At 42.3% G+C, this 22,599-nt stretch overlaps 1 protein-coding gene across 1 annotated transcript in view; it reads left to right on the top strand.

Annotated features, from left to right (window-relative positions):
• The window catches only part of LOC131942920 (E3 ubiquitin-protein ligase SMURF2), a 64,377-nt gene that overhangs the window by 27,514 nt on the left and 14,264 nt on the right, over positions 1-22,599 (top strand). The window contains exons 5-6 of the mRNA XM_059302890.1: positions 8,995-9,169; positions 21,259-21,342. Coding sequence (XP_059158873.1) covers positions 8,995-9,169; positions 21,259-21,342 — 259 coding nt within the window. The remainder of the gene's footprint in view (positions 1-8,994; positions 9,170-21,258; positions 21,343-22,599) is intronic.

The following is a 22,599-nucleotide window of genomic DNA, read 5'->3' as shown; positions in this document are numbered from 1 at the left end:
TAACTTCACCCCCGTTAAACGCGGTTTTTAAAGTTACCCCCTTTGTTTTTGAAACCCACGATAACCACTGAAAGGCCTGTTCCCCATAATGATTCGTTTTACGCGGTCTAAACCCCTCCTCACTATTTCTAATAATCGGAAATCCCGTCGGCATTTTTTGCATTAAAGACCATAAATAAAGCGCGTTCGCGTCGTACCCCTTAATTGCCTGTACCACCTTTTTACTATTCCCCCTAATGAACGTTTCACCCTTTTCGTGATGTCTATGAAAAATAATGGAGGGGCCCCCTACGATATTATTTCGGATTGTTTTATGTAACTCTGATTCGCGCTCGGAACACAAAGAAAAAGAAACGTTTTTGGGCAGTGTTTTGAATAAGTATTTTAAAGTTACCCCCGGGACAGAAATCGCGTCTTTAAAAATATCAACCCCTAAATTTTTGTAAAAATTAGTTTGCTGCTCGAGCGCTTCGATAAACGGTTTTACATCGATATTGTTAGGCTATACCAAATAAGATAATCTTTAAAAGTTTGCATCCCCTTCTCTACCCAAATTTGCCTACACATCGCGTACTCCTCGTCTGAAATGTTACAATTTTTTAATGATGAAAAAAAGGCCGAATGCGGAGGTAAAGACGTTTCATCTAAGACGGCTAAATTTTTGACATATTCGTACGGAAAAAATCCCTTGGTCTCTTTAACATTATATGCGGCGAGGTATTTACTATAGCTAAACCCTGGTGCTAGATAATTAACTATATCTAAGAACTTTAATTTATTTGTTGATATACACATAAAATTATTATTTCTTTTAACTACATATTTAAACGGTGTTTGTTTATCTTCTACGTCATCTTCATCATCGTTACAACTAGATCTAGGTCCCTCCTCTAACCCCTCTTCTGTGTTTGAATAAGCTAAAAAGTACTGAATAAAATACGGTTTAACGAGATTTATATCATATTTTCCTGAATTAAACCCTATAACCGGCATTTGTCGCAAATACTCATCTAATCTACCGCTAAGAAACCTATCAAACCCTTTGTCGTTCGACTTATTATCACTACCCCTAGCTTTAGGTGGAAATAACTTCCTGATTTGCTTAAAAACAGGCTCGAACTGTTTTCTCAAAATTCCATAAGCTGCCTCGGCGATTATGTGGAGTCTGTCAATAACTCTAGTCACTAATTCTTGAGGGTCACCAGTCGAAATAAAACAGATGGGTTCGACGAACCCATCTACGTTTGAGGCTACAGAGCAAGACAAAGGCACGTGTTTGGCTACGCTTTTTGTAACTCTACCTAACGGGGGTAACTCGGTATGGTCGAAATAACATTCGAAATCATAAGTTGCTCGGAAGGGATAAACAAAGTTACTATTTACAACTACCCCATAGGACGCTAAAAACTCCCAGATTGTTTGCTGTGTGTGATAAACCCCTCCCTTATACCTATCAACGGGTTTCCCCCCATTACACCCTTTCACGTGTCTGTTCAATTGTTGAACGGTGGGCCATAATTTGTTACACACAGAACACGCGAAAGAGTGACCCGCCCCACCAATATTATTAATGTACATAAACTGATTTTGAAAAACTAAAAGATACATGGTCTCCCTAAACCTATCACTACTTCTAAGTTTCGGAAAAAGGATCTGGTTTTCGTCAAATTCAAAAATCTCAATATTTACACTAAAACAGGACTCTAAGAGGGGAATTTCGACCAACCTAACCCCGCTAAAATTATCCAAGGTCCCGAGACCTTGGTGCGCTTGCCACTGTTTCGCGAGATTTAATGTTGGAATTCTAAGATCTTTTAAGGGTGCTCCTAAATGTCTGGCTAAACATCTAAAAAAGGAAAAATTGTCTTTGTAGGGTTTTGAATTCGAATCCTTTTGTAACATATTAATGGCGTGATTATGTTTAATAAAGTCAGGAATGTCTGTAAGAAGGGATGTGGGTGAAGATTTGTCTGTGGTCAGGTGTAAGTCTACCACATCTCCCCTAAGGTTGTCTACAGGAAAAATAGTGGTGTGTGAATTAAGGTTAATGTCGTTGTTAGTCTTTACGCGTTTGTTGTTAGCTATGTCGTCATACGTCGTATGGCGTTTTAAGGAGTTAGTGTTGGTCGCGGTACGAGCTGTTTGGCTCGCTGTTGGGCGTTGGATAGTATGTGTGTCGGTCACTAATGTGGGTTGGTGTGTTTGTCTGTTGGTTGCTGATGGGGTGTCGGTCGGTGATGTTTGGTTGGTGTGTGCTTTCGTAAAGTGTCTTGTCAAATTGTCAAGTCGTGTAAATACTTTCCCGCATGTTGTGCAGGGGTGTCTTTGTCGCCCGTGTGCTGTCTCTTGATGGCGTATGAAAAGTTGATTACGGCTGAATACTCGGTCACAGATCTCACATGTGAAGCGGGTCATGGCTGGGTGGCTGGTTGTTTGGGCGACTTCCATTATTGACGAAGTATCTAGTAGTTGGATGACTGGCTAGGTCGGTGGCTGTAAAATAAAAATTAAAATTAAAAATTAAAATAAAATGCACGAAATAAAAAACATACTTAAAACAAAATTGAAAATGAACGTACCTATAGGTTTGAACGTCTAAGGTGAACGTGTAGTTAACTGTATGTGGAGATCCGAAGTGGTGTAGTTGGATGTAGTTGGAACGTTTGGTTCAGTGGATGCCTCAGGGATGGGTAGGTAGCTCAATAGGGTCAGTCGATGGAACAGTTGTGTCGATGAGTCGGTTGTACACTAAAAAGAAAATTCAATTGACTACTTATTTAGATACATGTTTATTTAAAGGGTATTTTAATATGGTTAGTTCCCTTAAAACAATTTATACTATTAACCTTACCTCGGTGTACGATACAAAATTAAATTAATTAATTAAAAGGAATTTTAATGGGGTTACCTCCCTTAAAACAATTTATACTATTAACCTTACCTCGGTGTATGATACAAAGTAAATGCATGTGAATACTTATTTAGAAAAGATTTGATTAAAAGGTATTTTAATAGGGTTAGCTCCCATAAAACAAAAGTACTATTAACCTTACCTTTAATTGAATAAACACGCACAAAAGATGTGGCCCGTGGAGGGTTAGGTAGAAGTGATGCTTGGTAAAGCTGGCGTGGGTTTAGTCTCAGGAGTCAACAGAAGGCTCAGGCAGGATAAGTCGCGGTGATGCTTGGTTTGAAGTCCGAAGTCGAATTGGTTTAAAACAAAATTTTCGCGTTCATTTATACGGTTGGGCGGCCTAATTACAGCACCAGCTGTTACCTGCTGGCTTCGCAGAGCTGACATATCGATCGGGGAAATCACTGATGCGTGACCCAATTTAATTAGGCGGGACATCATGCTGTGATGGCCCGTGGGCGGGATCAATATAATACCCATTAATCACTACGAGGCGCGTGTCATGGTAACAGATGTTCCCACACTTAACGCTGGCTTTGTGGTTAACCACTTAGCTCTTTCGATTAAACGCGGAACCCCTGCTGTGATCGGGTCGGCGAACAACGCATAAACGCATGATGCGTGACCAACTTTAATTAGGCGGGACATCATGCTGTGATGGCCCAGCGGCTGCGATCGATATAATACCCATTAAAAACGCGCAGCGCGTGTCAACAAAGGATTGCGGATCGATAAGTAACAGGTGTGGTTAAATGGATGTTCTATTTTTGTAACGTTCATTGTGTTGGAGAATTTAACCTGTTTTTTGTACACGGTCGTTGTAGGGGAGAATTTAAAACATACATACAACCAAATAAACAAACCAACAAATTAAACAACAAAGAAAAGTAATATATCAAATAAATAAATTAAACAAAGTAATTAAAATCAAAGAAATAAAATTAAAAATTTAAAAATTCAAAAAAATTAAAATCAAATTACGTAACTCGTTAATAATAATAATAATTTAACTAATTATAAAATTAAATAAAAAATTTAAAAATTAAAAAATAAAAATAAAAATCAAATTACGTAACTCGTTAATAAAAATTACACAATATAAACAAAGTAATTAAAATCAAATTAATTAAAATCAAACAAATAATCCAATTACGTAACTCGTCAATAAAAAAAAAAAAATAAAAAAAAATAAAAAAAAAAAAAAAAAAAAAAAATTACACAATATAAACAAAGTATTTAAATTAAACAACAAGTAAACAAACAAATTAAACAAATAAAAATCAAACAAATAATTAAATTATGTAACTAATTAAAAAACTAATTAAAATTTAAAAATTAAATTCAAACTAATTAAATCAAACTAAAATTAATTAAAATTTAAAAAACAAAATACAAACAAAGTAATTAAATTACGTAACTAATTAAAAAACTAATTAAAATTTAAAAATTAAATTCAAACTAATTAAAAAACGCATTAAAATTACGTAACTAGGTCAATGATGACGTCACAAGGTCACCGGTGCTGACCTACTCCGCATCCGCATCCCCCACCCTAGGGTGGGTGAGTATTTTACTATATCTCGTTGTACCTCCGGTTCACCCACCCTCACCCACCTTCACCCAGGTGGGTGAGTATTTTACTATATCTCATTGTACCTCCGACTCACCCACCCTCACCCAGGTGGGTGAGTATTTTACTATATGTCGGTGTACCTCCGCATCACCCAGGGAGTATTTTACTATATCTCGTTGTACCTCCGGCTCACCCACTCAACCCAGGTGGGTGAGTATTTTGCTATATGTCATTGTACCTCCGCATCCGAGTATTTTCCTATATAGCCTTTGTTCCGCATCCGCATCCGCATCCCCCTCACCCATACTACCCAAAAGTGACCTAATATACTACTAGCGTAACTGCGGAAATAAATAATTTTCAAAGGTTAAACTAGTCACATAAAAAGGTAAAATTTATGCTATATTTTTTAAATTTAAAAGTTGGTTCGGCAACAGAATTTCGCATCTTCGAAATTGCGCACTCAAAGAAATTCTCACCGTGTAGTGGTATTGTTATAACTTTGTTTAACTACGGCGTATTACATTTGCAGTATCTGTAAACTCCGGATCTGTATAAAAATCTCTGAAGTATCTATAAACTCCAGTTTTTATGTATATTACATTTGGAGTATCTCTAAACTATGGATCGTTATCTCAGAGATTGAAACAAATAACTGCTGATGTAGCGGTTATTCATACAATTGACAGAACTAGAGCCTGCTCGTGTCACGATACTTCAAGATACACTAGTACATTGTATCGTTGGGGCGAGGGTTGGAATTGTATATGATACATGGGTCATTAATACATGTGTCATTAACACATGGGTCATTAGTAGATTGGCCCTCAATATATGAGTCTGTAATCACTGGGTCATTAATAACTGGGTAATTAATACCTGGGTCATTAATACCTGGGTCATTAGTAGCTAGGTCTTCATATATATGAGTCTCTAGTATCTGGGTCATTAATACATGGGTCTTTAGTAGATCGGTCTTCATTATATGAGTCTCTAGTACCTGGGTCATTAATACTGGGTCATTAATACCTGGGTAATCCCGTGTGCTGATACTTGGGTCATCCACTATTGTGTATGGTGTACGGGTCACCATGATACCCCCGTGCGGAATATTCCAGCCGAGGTCAGCCAGTTCACGTGGGGCGCTAAAAGGATTTTCAGCATTGACGTCTCGGATACAGGATGCCATTAACATGGCCTGACATGCGCAGTCGCCAGACAGCTTAAGAGACGCGCTAATGGAAATGTTTCTACCTGGACAATTAGTGCACTCAGGGAGACAGCCCAAAGTTCGACCCAAGACGTTTGTTTGCAATAAGAAAGATCTAGTAATTTTACTTGAAACCATTCTTAAGTTTGTTATAAGACAAGTATAGACATTTTTACTTTGAATAATTCTTAATTAAAAATACACCAAAATAGTGATGCAAATGTGTGAAATAAAAATGTAAACATTTGGACATATTGATGTTGTGATAGTATCACAATAAGCCAAGGATAACGACACACAGAACTCTAAAAATATCATTAGCTAAATCTCTAGTGAAGTAAAAAAAAAGTTTTCTCGATTACTTCCCCTTGATAAATGTTTTTTTTTTTTCTGAATTAAGTTCCTAATTATTTTCTGATTGTAACGACTTAATTTCAACCAGATATGTAAACAAAAGATTGCACGATTTGCGCATGGGAACTACACTTGGCTAAAAATAACTTGGGTTTTATATTCTATAAATTTATAAATCTTTAAGATGTCGATCATTACTAGTGGGCGGATTTATGTTAAGTAGCCAACATCAGCTAAAATAGATGACCCCTGTCTGCCTAGCATTGACCCTTTAAAAAAACGTTCCAAAAATGGTGGTGTCTTTCAGACAACCACTTTAGCTTTCTTATTTTCTTTTTTTCCACCTTGTCGCCTTATTGCCGAGTCGTGTTAACAATACCCCTGCAACCGTAGACTCATGTAGCGTTTGGGTACTCGTACTACGCTCAGTTACTGCTGCTCTTCGTCACGAGTACCGTGCATCTATTACAGGATGGTCCCGGGGTGGGGGGGGGGGGGGCACGAGCGATAAACCAGCAGGAGATGCCAGTATTCTACCGGCATCCACGGGCGGTTCCGATACCTGTTGGTATCGCTGTAACCCGCCACCCGATTTCCGTTTCGATACCACACGTAAACTGGTGTAAAACTCTCGTGTTTGACGGCACTGTTTGACCGTTGCATCGATGTTTGTCCAGTGTCCACATATCCACGCACCGGGGTGTAGACAAACACTGTACCCACGCTCACCGTTACAGAGGGTGGGGGGAGGGGGGTCGAGCCGGTTCGTTGTCGTCGATTCGCCCAGGCGCGACTTTTTGCGCTGTTACCTGCCGAGGTTGTAAGAGGGCGATTACTCACACCACGGCGGCTCACACTTGCTGCCCGGTCTATCAATGAAAACAGAATCACGCCAGCACCATCGTCTGTCCACTTCACTGGGATTAACGCCACTGGGATTAACTCCCCCGGATTAGTCGTTTAACACCCCTGGACATGTGGGTTAATACATCAGGACTTGTCGGGAATTTTTTTCAAACTTACAACCGTTTGATGCTCAGTGTTCGGTGTTGTGGTGTTCTCTGTGTGGTGTTCGACATGTGGACTGGTGTCCGTGTGTCTAGATGATTGGTGTTTACAGACTACGGATTTCTAAATAACTGTCGTTCTGACCTTGACCGCGATTTGTGATTTGCGCTTTATCGATTGAATATACGACTCTCCTCCTGGATAAACTGTTTTTAAGTCGTTTTTGTGGATTTGTTAAGTGGTTAATACAAAACATGACTGGTAAAATCCAGTCACAGTGTAGTGAAGGCAAAACGATCATCTTATTCCCATAGCTTTAATATAATAACAGGATCAAGGTATCCCCCTTTAGAGTGCACATAAGTCAGGGAGGCAACTTAGGAGAGGTAACTTAGGAGAGGTAACTCATGAGAGGTAACTCACGAGGCAGTGAGCGACGTCATTGTTAGCGTCTGCTACGGGCACGAGTTTGCCATTCACCCAGTTTACCGTGGCGTGGAATAAAAATAGATTTGTTTTTATAAGGTCATGAAACGCTGGCGGATTGAGTGAGGAGAACTTGACATAGACAATTTTTTTTGTCGATCTGTTCTTGTCGAACAATTTTTTTTGTCGATCTGTTCTTGTCGTAAAACTAGAACACTAGTGTGATGGAGAACTTGACATAGACAATTTTTTTTGTGTCGATCTGTTCTTGTCGTAAAACTAGAACACTAGTGTGATGGAGAACTTGACATAGACACATTTTTTTGTCGATCTGTTCTTGTCGTAAAACTAGAACACTAGTGTATGCTGCGGGACTTGATCTAAGTGTGTGTGTGTTTTATTTTCTAAGGAATCAATTCATTTCATTTAGTTGAAGAAAACTTGTGCGGAAAACTATTTTTATTCTGAAGGAAAACTTAAGAGAGATTTAAGTTTCACTTACAATCTGACAGTTTCTGTGTGATTTTTGGCACGGAAATGACGTAACAAGGGACCTGATCATGGTGCTAGAAAGCTCCCAGACCTCCCCGCCTCAATTCCGGAACTTCAGCCCGTACGGCTCGTGTTCGCCGAGGATTCGAACCAACCTCCGTCTGGCGACGTCCGTGCCCTGCAACCTCAACCACTTGGCCGTCTCGCACGCGCCGGTCGTGTTGTTCGGACCCCCCAACCCTCCCCGTCCCTCCCCCCTGAGGATCCCCTCCACCTCGTCGACCGTCGGTACGTCATCAGACGACGATGAGCTCAACTCTCCAACAGATGCGGTGGTCACGCCGAACGTCCAGCCAAACGTCCAGCCCAGGTTCGCAACTTTCGCCTCTCGTGAGGTCAACGCGGGCTCGGACTACAGCGACGAGGACGAGGCTGATCGAGGGGTGTGTCCCCGGCCCGGCCATCTCAGGTTCTCTACCCGAGCCCCACTACAACCGTCCTACTCCCTGCCCCTGTACACAACCCTAACCCAGCCCCCAACCCTAACCCAGCCCACCGGACTAAACCAACCCGGTCAAGCCTACTCCCCCTCTGGGTACCCCCAGCTTCCTCCCTCCCCCCTCCACTCCTCCCACCACTCCCCCCTCCACTACTACCGCCGCAACCACACGTGGACGCCAACCTCGACCCAAGTCCTCGCCCAGAGACCACTGTCCAGTCTCACCAACAACATCACGCGGGGGTCAAGGTCATATTCCAACAGCTCCATCAACACCCTCCCCACCACCCCGAGGTCATTCTCCAGCTGTTCCATCAACACCATACCATCCACGTCGAGGTCGTATTCCAACTGCTCCATCAACACCCTCTCCGACAGCACCAGGCCTTACACCAGCAGCTGCACCAACACAACCACCACCAGCACTAGCACCAGCTGTGTGGGTCCCCCCACGCCCCCCACCGTCATACAGTTCCGGTCCGGCCGGAGACTAAGCCTACCCCATGTTTGTGTTTCAGTCCAGAGACTTGACCTGCAGCGCCAGAACTCGGACGACAACGACGCAGTGCGGGGTCAGATCGTCATCAGCCTCATCTCCAGGGACCGCGGGGCTGGAACATCCGGTCAGCAGGTGCCGGACACGTCGGCCAACTCACCGGCCATACCGTACGACCCCAACGAGTTACCGGAAGGGTGAGTACAAATATTTCTCATTCATGTATAAGTAGACGCATGCAACCATACAACTCTTTGAATGCTTGTCATCATTTAAATGGGGGGGGGAGTTGATATATGGCTAGAGAGGTACTGGGGAGGTTTGGTGTAAAAGATTTTAGCTGTAGCACACCCCTCTCTTATTTTAATTCAAGACCCCCACTTGCCCCAAACACATACTGCCTTAGACCCCTCCCCCCCCACACACACTGCCCCAAACACATAATGCCTCAGACCTCCCCACAACCCCCCCCCCCCCCCCCTAGATCCCCACTTGCCCCTGAACCAAACTTTTCTAAAACCGCCACACATTGCCTAATTGAGGTAACTTAAAGCAATGCATGTTTGAAAGGTAAATCTATGTGGTACTGAGGATTAGATTTACTGACGGTTAAAGTTGTCTGAATGTGCTAGTTTTGTCTGAATGTGCTAAAGTGTGATGTGGTAGTTTGTCTGAATGAGCTAAAGTGTGATGTGGTAGTTTGTGTGAATGAGCTAAAGTATGTTGTGGTAGTTTGTCTGAATGAGCTAAAGTGTGATGTGGTAGTGATCTAATTGAAAACGACAAATGTGTTCTGGCACGGCCTGACTTTCATCCAAAAACCTTCAGACATTTTTGTGGTGACTGTTCACCTGCCTTTTTGGCAGAGGTGTGGATTTTTTTAGGGTCACGGGGTCATCTGTTCGATAGGGTCCCGGGATCATCTGTTTGATAGGGTCCCGGGATCATCTGTTTGATAGGGTCCCGGGATCATCTGTTTGATAGGGTCCCGGGATCATCTTTTTGAAGGGTTCCGGAATCATCTTTTCGCTGGGACCCTCGGGAAATCCTTCTAGTTGGAGCCCAGCTTTATAGAAAGCGATAAGCTAGTCACACTAGCAGCAGCACTAACAGCTCGGCCAAGTGGGTGATAACTGACCTCTACACCGCCTCGGTGCCTCACCCGGGAGGTACAGGGACTAGCCTTGTTACGGCTCGCATTATAGACTGTCATAGTCTTCTTACGGCTCGCATTATAGACTACAGTAGTCTTCTTACGGCTCGCATTATAGACTACAGTAGTCTTCTTACGGCTCGCATTATAGACTACAGTAGTCTTCTTACGGCTCGCATTATAGACTACAGTAGTCTTCTTACGGCTCGCATTATAGACTACAGTAGTCTTCTTACGGCTCGCATTATAGATTTCCATGCTCTTCTTACGGCTCCCATTATATACTTCCACTGTATTATTACAGCTCCCTTGATAGAGGCTAATAGTTTTCTTACGGGCGTCATTATAGTCTAGTTTTACGGCTCCCATTATAGTCTACCATTGTGTTCTTACGGCTCCCATTATAGACTTCCATCAAAATTCCTACAACTCCCTCTCTCTCGTCTGAAATTTTCTGCCTTCTCGTAGACTCGATTACCTGAGCTTATTTTTTTTTTATTAATTAACGTTGAGAACTAAACGCCCATCTGTTTCTTACATAAATTAAGCATGATAATTAAAGTAATAATACCTAATTAATTACAAGATTGGGATTAGTTTGCGTGGAAATGTAAATGCACCAAGCTTATTGTTGAAAAGACGAAAGCAAAAAAAATAATAAAAAATCAAATCCTAAATTAAAATTTAAGGAGTCTTACATCAAAACTAAAAGAGGTTAATTGATTTAAACCGGAAATATAGTGGATTTTAAATTATTTTTGTAAAGCTTACACAATGCATCATTGCCATTAAGATATTATATGAATTCCAGAACACAAAGTTTGATTGGCTAATTAATCCGAAATAAACTTTCTGGTCAGTTAAATTTTGCGGAAAGCAGTTTTGTAGGCCTTCTATATTTATAATAATTGTTTTGGCATTGTCTTAGAAATTGACATTAATGACTTCAATTTCCAATTAAAAGTCAGGTTCCATCCCGAAACAAAGGAATAATTTTTTTTGGTTTTAACAAATTGTTTCTTTTACCGATTCAAATTGTTCCCCACATTTTGATATTCTAAGAATCACTAATGATAGAACTATTAAGTTTGAAGAACTTTTTTTCCATTGACGACATATTTGTCCATTTTCTAGTCATCTAAAGTGCAGTTTAAACTCCGTGTTAATTATTTGTAATAGAGTATGGTACTACAAAATGTTTTGATTCAAGTGCTTACACATACACACAACATAGTTATGACTTAACTTATTAGCATTCTGTCTATTGTCCAATTTTTTTTCACCCATTTGTGTAGCCAACTTGGCGTTGTTAATGACACGAGCTTACCACGACAAACGGAGCTTGATTTGAGCTAATTTACTTCACGCTCGTATCAACACACACACACACACACACACCGCCGACGAACACCCACACACACCCCGCCTACAGACTCGATCCACACACACCTCCTCTCACACACCTCCCCACACAGACTTGCAAGTGTAGAAGTGCTTGTCTTCGAACCTTAAGACAACACCTCTGTAGACAATTTGAGTATTTGTGCCGTGCAGATAAAGGCGACCACCCACTTTCTGACCTTCCAATAAAATAACATTTCATTTTCACCTTGTATTAGGTGCAGGCGGCGAGTGTAGGCTATATGTGCACTGTGTGACATTTGCCAAAATATGACACCGACACAATTATCTCCTCTTGTTACCTCCCCTCAGTAGTTTGGTTATTTCCTCCCATTGCTTGAGTTATCTCCCTTCAATATGTTGGTTAATTCCCAGCATTGCTTGAGTTATCTCCCTTCAATATTTTGTTTTTTTTCCCCCATCATTGCTTGAGTTATCTCCCTTCAATATTTAAAGATCAACTTACATTAAATGAGTAGGAAGTGAGAAATATTCTCAATTAAATTTTATGACTTTTTTAAAACTTCATTAACAATTGTTTACTTATAACAGTAAATCATAAAAAAAAATAACAGTAAATCATATTACACGTAAACATAACAATATCATGGCGTAAAGTTTAATTACACCTGTGATTCTCACACTGACCACACACCTGAACTGTTACAACGCGAGACTTACGACAACATGGCTTTTAATTCCTCCGCCCTTGTATGTACATATTGGCGAGAATCGTCCCCCAGCCCATCCTAACGTTTACATGTTCACATGCGTGTGTACATGTGTACTGTTCACATGCGTGTGTACATGTGTACTGTTCACATGCGTGTGTACATGTGTAATGTTCACATGCGTGTGTACATGTGTAATGTTCACATGCGTGTGTACATGTGTAATGTTCACATGCGTGTGTACATGTGTAATGTTCACATGCGTGTGTACATGTGTAATGTTCACATGCGTGTGTACATGTGTAATGTTCACATGCGTGTGTACATGTGTCATGTTCACATGCGTGTGTACATGTGTAATGTTCACATGCGTGTGTACATGTGTCATGTTCACATGCGTGTGTACATGTGTCATGTTCACATGCGTGTGTACATGTGTCATGTTCACATGTGTGTGTACATGTGTATTGTACACATGCGTGTGTACATGTGTAATGTTCACATGCGTGTGTACATCTGTAGAACCGGGCTAATTTTAAACTGCTACCCACTGGAACAATACCCAAGGCAAATATTCATGCCCTGGTTCTCACATCTTTGACGAGACACGAATAGCTCCACCAGCTGCTCTCCGTCCCCTGGTGCGTGAAGTTTTTCACCGTTACATCAGCACCTGGAAATAGCTGCCGTGTTGAGCAGGTACGTCCATGTCCTGGGGTGGAGCCGCGTTTAGTTTGTTCGAACACCACAATACCTCGTTTACCTGACTGTTTTTTTTTTGTGTACTGCGTCATGGTGTGTGTGTGGGTTTTTTTAACTTGCTTTTCTTTCTTTTTATCTGGCCAAAGTCAAGTCAAAGATAATTCAGCTCTCGCCTTATCCAAATAGTTGGCTTGTTTAAGTTTCGGCCCTCGTTTTAAATTGGGTTTGACGTCTTGGATAGATGAAACTTTTGGCTGTAATGTGGATAAAACCCACGATTTGTTAGGGTACACGCCAAGTATTAATCACGTTTATTGTTGCTGTTGTTGAGAATACACCTGCACTTTAAACCATGCTGTTGGCTGCTGTACAGCTGTCGTGGACTGTTGGGGTATTGGTGTTTGAGGTTACAGTAGAGAAAGAATAGGAGTTGATTGTTCGACTGGCTAGAGGTGATACGCGTTGTTCAGGCAGAGCTAGTCAAGGTGTAGGTAGCCAGGGCTGGTTCGGTAGCCTGGGTGTAGCCGTTGTTGGTACGGTAGCCTGGGTGTAGCCGTTGTTGGTACGGTAGCCTGGGTGTAGCCGTTGTTGGTACGGTAGCCTGGGTGTAGCCGTTGTTGGTACGGTAGCCTGGGTGTAGCCGTTGTTGGTACGGTAGCCTGGGTGTAGCCGTTGTTGGTACGGTAGCCTGGGTGTAGCCGTTGTTGGTACGGTAGCCTGGGTGTAGCCGTTGTTGGTACGGTAGCCTGGGTGTAGCCGTTGTTGGTACGGTAGCCTGGGTGTAGCCGTTGTTGGTACGGTAGCCTGGGTGTAGCCGTTGTTGGCACGGTAGCCTGGGTGTAGCCGTTGTTGGTACGGTAGCCTGGGTGTAGCCGTTGTTGGTTCGGTAGCCTGGGTGTAGCCGTTGTTGGTTCGGTAGCCTGGGTGTAGCCGTTGTTGGCTCGGTAGCCTGGGTGTAGCCGTTGTTGGTTCGGTAGCCTGGGTGTAGCCGTTGTTGGTTCGGTAGCCTGGGTGTAGCTGTTGTTGGTTCGGTAGCCTGGGTGTAGCCGTTGTTGGTTCGGTAGCCTGGGTGTAGCCGTTGTTGGTTCGGTAGCCTGGGTGTAGCCGTTGTTGGTTTGGTAGCCTGGGTGTAGCTGTTGTTGGTTCGGTAGCCTGGGTGTAGCCGTTGTTGGTTCGGTAGCCTGGGTGTAGCCGTTGTTGGTTCGGTAGCCTGGGTGTAGCCGTTGTTGGTTCGGTAGCCTGGGTGTAGCCGTTGTTGGTTCGGTAGCCTGGGTGTAGCCGTTGTTGGTTCGGTAGCCTGGGTGTAGCTGTTGTTGGTTCGGTAGCCTGGGTGTAGCCGTTGTTGGTTCGGTAGCCTGGGTGTAGCTGTTGTTGGTTCGGTAGCCTGGGTGTAGCCGTTGTTGGTACGGTAGCCTGGGTGTAGCCGTTGTTGGTTCGGTAGCCTGGGTATAGCCGTTGTTGGCTCGGTAGCCTGGGTATAGCCGTTGTTGGCTCGGTAGCTTAGGTGTAACTATTGTAAACTGCATGGTATTACCATTGAAACTGGGACTTAACTTAATACTTCTTTCCGGCAATCTTTCCCAAAAGTATTTTGCTATTTCGGTATGTTTTTCGATATTATGTTTGTCCACATTTATTTTTCCTTTGATCAACATGTTTTCGGCTAATGTTTTCCATATTTTTACTTTGGCCAATAGGTTTTCGGCTCAATCCTAATATATAAATCCCCACGTTCGCACATCTCTCTCTCTCTCTCTCTCTCTCTCTCTCTCTCTCTCTCTCTCTCTCTCTCTCTGTCCGCAAAATATTTTCGCTGGACATCACGTCAGAATCGGCAGCGATATATGAAGAACTTTTTACGGACTTTTGTTGAAAATAATATGTTAGATGTTTTAAATGTATAACCACAATTTTAGTTAAAGAAGAAAAATAAAAATTAAAGGCGTATTCGAATGTAGAGAAACAGTATTATTTATGCAACCGGAAAAGCATTAATAGATGTGAAAAAGAACGCATAAAACTGTGACGTCACTATTGCTTATACATTAACTAATGACGTCATCTGCCGTGTTTAGAATGAAAAGAAATGAACTATTTCATTCAAATTTGATTTAGATCTACGTACACTATGAAATGTATACAATACAATTTTTCCGGCCTAAACTCATAAAATTTATTTTATGTATTTGGATTCTAGATCTAGAGATTCTAGATCTAGACTAAATCTAAATCTACGCAATAACTAGATCTAGACGACGTAGACGCTATAAGATCTAGATTTAGACTCTAACTTCTCTAAAATCAATTCCAAAAATAAATTTCTATATTAGGACTAAACTATTTCAAGACTTATTTATTTTATACAAAATCTTTGTTTGGAACTGGCTAATTTGGGATAAAAAATTAATTTGAAAGAATAGGCATATTCGCGTAAGTTAAGATTTTAAAATACGTGTTTCATTCTCCGTATTTTATAAGGTGCCTAAATAGCGGAGATGTTAGTGTACATTAAACCACGCAGGTGGTGCGGGTTCGAGACACAGCAAGTCAACTTGGTTAATGTATTCTTTTTTATTATGCTCGGGCTAAACTTAAAAAAAAAAAAATTCTTTTAGGAATCTAGATCTAGATTGTCGGGTGTCCGATAGGGCACTTCCCGGCGCCGCAGGCGCTTCAAATTTGGCAGGATCTTGCCTTGGTGCAACAGAACACGGGGGCCGGTTGGCCGAAAAGTCTACGATGTGGGGGTCAAAACTGACCTCGACTGACCGGTACCTTATATGAGCTATAAATCGAAAAAAAATGTCCACGGAGGAACCTCTTCATAACTCTTGAGGTCGTAGACCGACCTTCGGGCGAATTAATTAAGCATTCAAATTCTCAATGTTTTCGAAAGCCTAAGCGAAGCTGGGCAGCATGCCTAGTGCTTTTCATATTTTCCCTTTGGCCAATAGGTTTTCGGCTAAATGCTTTCCATATTTTTACTTTGGCCTACATGTTTTCGGCAATATATTTTGTCCCTCCAGTACTACAGAAATATTGTACCAGAATTTTTTGGCTCTACAATCGTAGAAGTTTTTCCAAGATATTTTTTTTACTCCATTCACGCAGAAGATCACGCTGTGATGTAATCAGTGCCGCACGTCACGTGGCGTGACGTATAGGAATGTCTGGAGTCTGAACGTACAGAAATCATCTCAGGGAAAATGTTAGCGCGTAATTTTTTTTTATCGTCTACTCACGGCTCAAATAAAAAGGTGGATAAAGAAAATGAAGGTTCCTTTAAAAAAATAATTTAAAAAAAAAATCGGTTTTTATCGGTTAGCTGAACTCCATTCTTTGTTATCGTTTTTTATTTTTTCTGTTAGAAAACTTTTTTTTTTGGATTAGGTTTGCGTTGAGGTTAAGTTTTAAGGCTAATGTTAGGTTTCCTGTTGATGTATCTTATAGCATGGGACGGCGTGGCCTAGCGGTAGAGAGCGAGACTGTTAAGTCGAGAGTCTCGAGTTTTATTCAGTGGAACGTCCCTGAGTCCACCCAGCTCTGATGGGTACCTAACTTACGTCAGGGAAAACAAAGGCGGCTGATCACACTATGCCAAGGTCAATGAATCAGATGAACTCTACTTCATCTTCCCCGTGTGTCTTTGGCACGAGCGATGCTGTATGAAATAACGATACTGGTTACACAAAGATGTAGAAACAGCTAGCCGATAAATACTGAATAAATATCTCGTTTGCCCCGAGTACACAATTGTGTTCCATAATTGTTGTTTTCCCTCGCTGTTTTCCACCATGTTGTCGTTTTTTTGTGGGGAGCTCACGTCTGTTGACTAAACACGTGACCTGTTGCCAGCTTTGGATTGGTCAATATTTTTCTTCTCCTGATTTTTCGCTTGAGCAGCCTTCTCCACGCGCCCATTTTTGGCGCATGCCCAAAGTTTCCTGCCGTATAAAACAAGGGTAGTTAATCCATGCTGTTTGTATCCGCTAGAGTTAGCTCCCCTGGTTCATTGACGGAAAGGGGCGGCCCACAGCAGATGTGGAAATTCCCGGCTAGTGTGAGCTCACCCAGCCTTGGTCGTCTGCTCGTCGTGTCTGATTTTGGCTTGTTTACAATTATCCATTAATTTTTTACGGCACGAGAATCCATGTGCGAGTGAGTGGTTTTTCGTGCGTGCACGTGAAAGTAAACACGCTACGTTGTTGTTTTTTTACACTGCTCCACAATTATTTTTTGGCTAGCATTTGTATATAGTTGTTAACGTTAGGGTTAGGACCAGGGTTAAGAGATAATGCTTAGTTTTCAACACGAGAGTTCTACGCAATACGTTTTAGACGGGGGTGTCAGATCTAAATGTAATCATTTTCAGTGCTATGTTAGCTCTGTTGTTCACATGGTCTGTTCCTCTATAAAATTGGCTCCTACTTAACTTTGATCTGAGCCCTTGTTGGTCCAGTGTGTGGTTCAGGCTACCTTTGACGCTATGAGGGTTTCATGCTACCTTTGGCGCTATGAGTGTTTCATTCTACCTTTGGCGCTATGATGGGCTCATGCTACCTTTGGCGCTATGATGGGCTCATGCTACCTTTGGCGCTATGATGGGCTCATGCTACCTTTGGCGCTATGAGTGTTTTATGCTACCTTTGGCGCTGGCTATGTGGGGTACAGCCAGGCTACCTCTGCTGGCTACATGATCCACTGGCTACCTCTGCTGGCTACACATATTACTCTCTACCTTAAGGCTACCTGTACGTGTACAGGTTTATCTCTGTAGCCGTTGATTAAGAGCTCCTGGAATACCTGTACGTCGGCGTCTGCTGTCATCACCTGGTCTAGCCCAGGTATCACATTACGGGTGTGGCTTGTGTGTGTCGTCTGCTGGCAAGTGGCAGGCGGGAGACGGCCAGGCAGGCTGTTAAGATACTCAGACAGGCTAATATACACAGGCAGGCTAATATACCCAGGCAGGCTGTTAAGATACCCAGGCAGGCTGATATACCCAGGCAGACTAATATACCCGGGCAGGCTAATATACCCAGGCAGGCTGTTAAGATACACAGGCTGGCTAATATACACAGGCAGGCAGGCTAAGATACCCAGGCAGGCTAATATACACAGGCAGGCAGGCTAATATACACAGGCAGGCAGGCTAAGATACACAGGCAGGCTAAGATACACAGGCAGGCTAAGATACACAGGCAGGATGTTAAGATACCCAGGCAGACTAAGATACCCAGGCAGGCTAAGATACCCAGGCAGGCTAATATACACAGGCGTATATATACCCATGCTGGCTGTTAAGATATCCAGGCAGGCTAATATACACAGGCAGGCAGGCTAATATACCCAGGCAGGCTAAGATACACAGGCAGGCTGTTAAGATACCGAGGCAGGCTGTTAAGATACACAGGCAGGCTTTTGAAGATACCCAGGCAGGCTAATATACCCAATCAGGATGTTAAGATACCCGGGCAGGCTGTTAAGATACACAGGCAGGCTTTTGAAGATACCCAGGCAGGCTAATATACCCAATCAGGATGTTAAGATACCCGGGCAGGCTGTTAAGATACACAGGCAGGCTTTTTAAGATACCCAGGCAGGCTAATATACCCAATCAGGATGTTAAGATACCCGGGCAGGCTGTTAAGATACACAGGCAGGCTTTTTAAGATACCCAGGCAGGCTAATATACCCAATCAGGATGTTAAGATACCCGGGCAGGCTGTACGATACGGTAGGGGATGTTTTCTTGTAACCAAAATAGTGTATGATGAGAGACGCCCATTTCAGATCCAGTTGTAAGATAGTTCACATCAAACCTATTTCTTCGCCGATGTCTTCTGTTTCTTCCTTATTACTATGTTGTCCCTTTCATGTAGGGTTCTGATGTCCCAGGTCCCTAATCTATTTTTAGTCTCGGTCATTAGGAGATTTGTCGTCAGGTTAACTTCATTGAGGTTTTCACTTGAATACATCATGGGCGCTTCTAAAGAGGAACTTTCTCTTCCAAGTTAACGTTGGGTTGGTGTACCTGCAGTTTGGTTTCTGTAGCAGGTTGGTTGGAGGCCTTCTGTTCAACCCCCAACCTGGAGGACCAGGGTGCTAGATTTTGGTTGAACCTGCCAGGAGTTAACACTCCCGCTGGTATAGCTCTGGGGGTCATGCCAGGAGTTTATACCCCCGCTGGTATAGCTCTACACAAGCTGTCGGGACGGAAGTAATCGCCATTGACACGAGATCAACTCAACTCTACATACAACTGACCCTCGTCCGATTCAACCACCATAGACCAATGTTGACCAAAAGACCACTGAAAGTATCGATACACACTCCTTAAAATTGTTCATTTAAATCTACCCCCCCCCTCTTTCTGCACACACTTTCTCTCCCCCCCCCCCCTATACTCCCATTGTTGATTGTAAGTTCCATTTTACGACTAGTTTGTAGAAGTAGGTATATGAGTTCCCCAACAATGTTTATTCTATAACTTTGGTCTGAACAGGATTGTTTGGATTGTAGAAAATGTTTACAAATTTTAGCGCTGCTATTTAAAAATATTAAATTCCCGATCTATTAATTATCCCCAGACGCTTTCTGTCCGACCCCCCCCCCCCCTCTTACCCCACCTCTAGCACACACACACACACACACACACACTCACACTTTCACTTTTTCTCACTCGACCAAGCTCTCGACTTTGTGTGAAACGAGAATGTCTGTGACTGCTCGGCATTTGAACTATTCCTCTGACGTCACCCGGCATCTAAGACATAGCTGGAAATGTAAACAGTTTTTGTCACGTGGCAGGAAATAGTTTTCTGGGGGCTGCAAGATGGCGGCCAATTTGACGAAAGTTGACCCCGACAGATTTTCGCTCAACTTGAAGTCACGTGATCTGTGTACTCGCCATCTGACGCGCGGATGTGTAATTTGACCAGACATCAGAGGGTTGCAGAGATAAAGCCTGGATGTAATCGTCTGCACATTACTGGCTCTCGTCTGCTCTAGGTCGTGTGGCGGGTACCGTAGATATAGATGTGTGTGATTGTCACTTGTGTTTACAGGTCTGTGTAACAGGTATAGATGACCATCACAGTACTGACCACTGGCCGGATACAGTCCTACTAATTATTTTATCACTTTTTTTTCTGAATTGCGTCTTCAAACTTTCGTGAAGTAAAGTTCAAAGTCACAGCATCAACCCGCCACCACTGGGTCATTGTGTCCGGATTTGGGTTCAGTGTTCACTACACAGATGGGGGGGGGGGGTCGTGTATAAACAGCTTTAGTGCTTGTGTAGACATATCAATCAGATTTTGGGATAGATATGTCAATAAAGGATTCACACTTGCATATCGTTGGCCATTCGTGTCTGAACACTTGTCTTCTTTTCTTCCCCACCCTCGCCCACCACACATCAGATAACATTGTAGTCGAAAAACAACATTTGGCCATGACAAGGGTTGCAATATTCCCCAAATCATGTGTGAGAGATAACATGAATGATTAAATGTTGACGGAAGTTGAGTAGTTGAGAGTGAGTAGCACTTGTACACAGGCTGTGTCGACTGTCTTGACTGACATGTTAAGGTCAACATCTGGTCAGCCTGGATGGTCAATATCTGGACACTCAGGTTCGTTCAATATCTGGACAGGCATGTTTTGGTTTATATCTGTATAATTATGGTCTGGACAATTCTTGGACAGTCAGTTTTGGACAACAGACAGGTTGGCCAGTAACTGTGCTTTGGTCCATATCTGGACATCCAAAGTCTCCTACTTTCTACCAAGTCTAGCATCACCTGCACCCAGACTAAATCTGTTGGCAATTATTTAATTTCAACCCTGAAAGAATCTTATCTACAACTTTCATAACCCACTACCCTCCCTCCTCTCCTTAATGATGATTTAGGTGGCATATGTTGACCCCTAAAACCTATCTGGCAACCTTTGATAAACCTGTGATAGTTCATCACTAGGGGGCGCTTCATTAGCACACAATAAAACATTTCATTTGAGGAACTTTTTTTTATTTGTGGGAAGGTGGGTTGTGGTATGGTGTGGAAGTTTGTAGATTAACTGTGTAGGGTTTAGGGTTGGGGATTAACTGTGTATGGCTAAGTATGAGGTTTGGAGATTAACTGTGTAGGGCTGGGTATGGGGGTTGGAGATTAGACTATGTACTGTTGCGTGTGCTATTGTAATGTGTGGTTGATGTTGATGACTGTTGAGTGTGTACTCTGTACTGTTGTCATTGGACACACCCACTTCAAGGGTGTACCATGAGTGAGCAACTAATATAACACAAACTTTTGAAACAGCAATGTCATTTAAAACAATTTTCATTTTTTTGTAGGTGGGAGGAGAGAAGGGCAGCCAATGGGCGTGTACATTATGTCAATCATGTGACCAGAACTACCCAATGGGAGAGACCTACAAGGTAAACATGAAGCCATATCTCCATGTAGTTGTGTCTATTGTGTTGTATTGGTCAGCAGACAGGTTGCATCATGTCAATCATTATGTCAATCATGTGACCAGAACTTCCCAATGGGAGAGACCTATAAGGTAAACATGAAGCCATATCTCCATGTAGTTGTGTCTATTGTGTTGTATTGGTCAGCAGACAGGTTGCATTATGTCAATCATTATGTCAATCATGTGACCAGAACTTCCCAATGGGAGAGACCTATAAGGTAAACATGAAGCCATATCTCCATGTAGTTGTGTCTATTGTGTTGTATTGGTCAGCCTGGGTCAGGTGAGCTGGATGTGTTACCTCATAATGAAGATAATCCACACCTTTTGTGGTGTTGTATGTATAGGTAGCAACCAAACAACGTCTGCAACATGACACACCTATAGAAGAAAAAAACTGACACCCAGTCTTTGGGGAGCTCAGCTGTATCTACTCCCCAACAATAAACATTTTTTATAGCCAGGAATAGCAGGCAGATTTAGCCAGCGCCATAATGAACACATCTTACCTTGACAGCCTGCCCCGCTAGCACCTGGTATTAATACCTGGCACTGTCTAGCAGGCTCAGACTCTGGTGCGGAACATTTTCCTCTTTGTTCTGTCATGTGACTTAACACCACCAGGTAGACAAAAACATGCCAGATTTTATTAACTAATGAACATTTTCATATGCCAGTTTGATAAACTGTTGCAAGTAAATATTAAGTTGCCAGATTTTATTAACTTTGTACCAGATTTTATATTCCAATGCATACAAATTTAAGTACATCTTTTTTTGTTTTTTAATTTTTATACTTGTTTTTTAAATAAAATACAAATTTATAGAACAAGTAAACAGGTATTTACACATTAAAACTAGTGAAAGAATCTCAGCCTGGGTTCAACAAGGTCACTCTAGTTGGTTAGGGTCTGTGTAATTATCTTCCCCTGTAAACTCAGAAATAGGTTGTTACCATAGCAACCATTGTGTTTATGCTGGAGGTAGGGCTCTAGCACACCCCAAACAACGCTTGCTATTTAGAAACAATAGCTCCTGCTCCAAAGAAAATCCCAGGTAAAGTCAGGTAGACAAAGCCCAGGTGTCCATGCTTGGCTTGTCTTTCATCACCTGGGTGTTTGTGTGAGGCATCACATACAAGTTGTGTGAGACATCACATACAAGTTGTGTGTTTGTGTGAGGCATCGCATACAAGTTGTGTGTTGTGTGAGACATCACAT

The sequence above is a fragment of the Physella acuta genome, unplaced genomic scaffold (assembly GCF_028476545.2).
Source record: "Physella acuta isolate Inbredline_101_S28 unplaced genomic scaffold, ASM2847654v3 ptg000433l, whole genome shotgun sequence".
NCBI classification, from domain to species: domain Eukaryota; kingdom Metazoa; phylum Mollusca; class Gastropoda; family Physidae; genus Physella; species Physella acuta.
The sequence above is the reverse complement of the archived record's forward strand: the minus strand, read 5'-3'. Positions and strand labels throughout refer to the sequence as shown.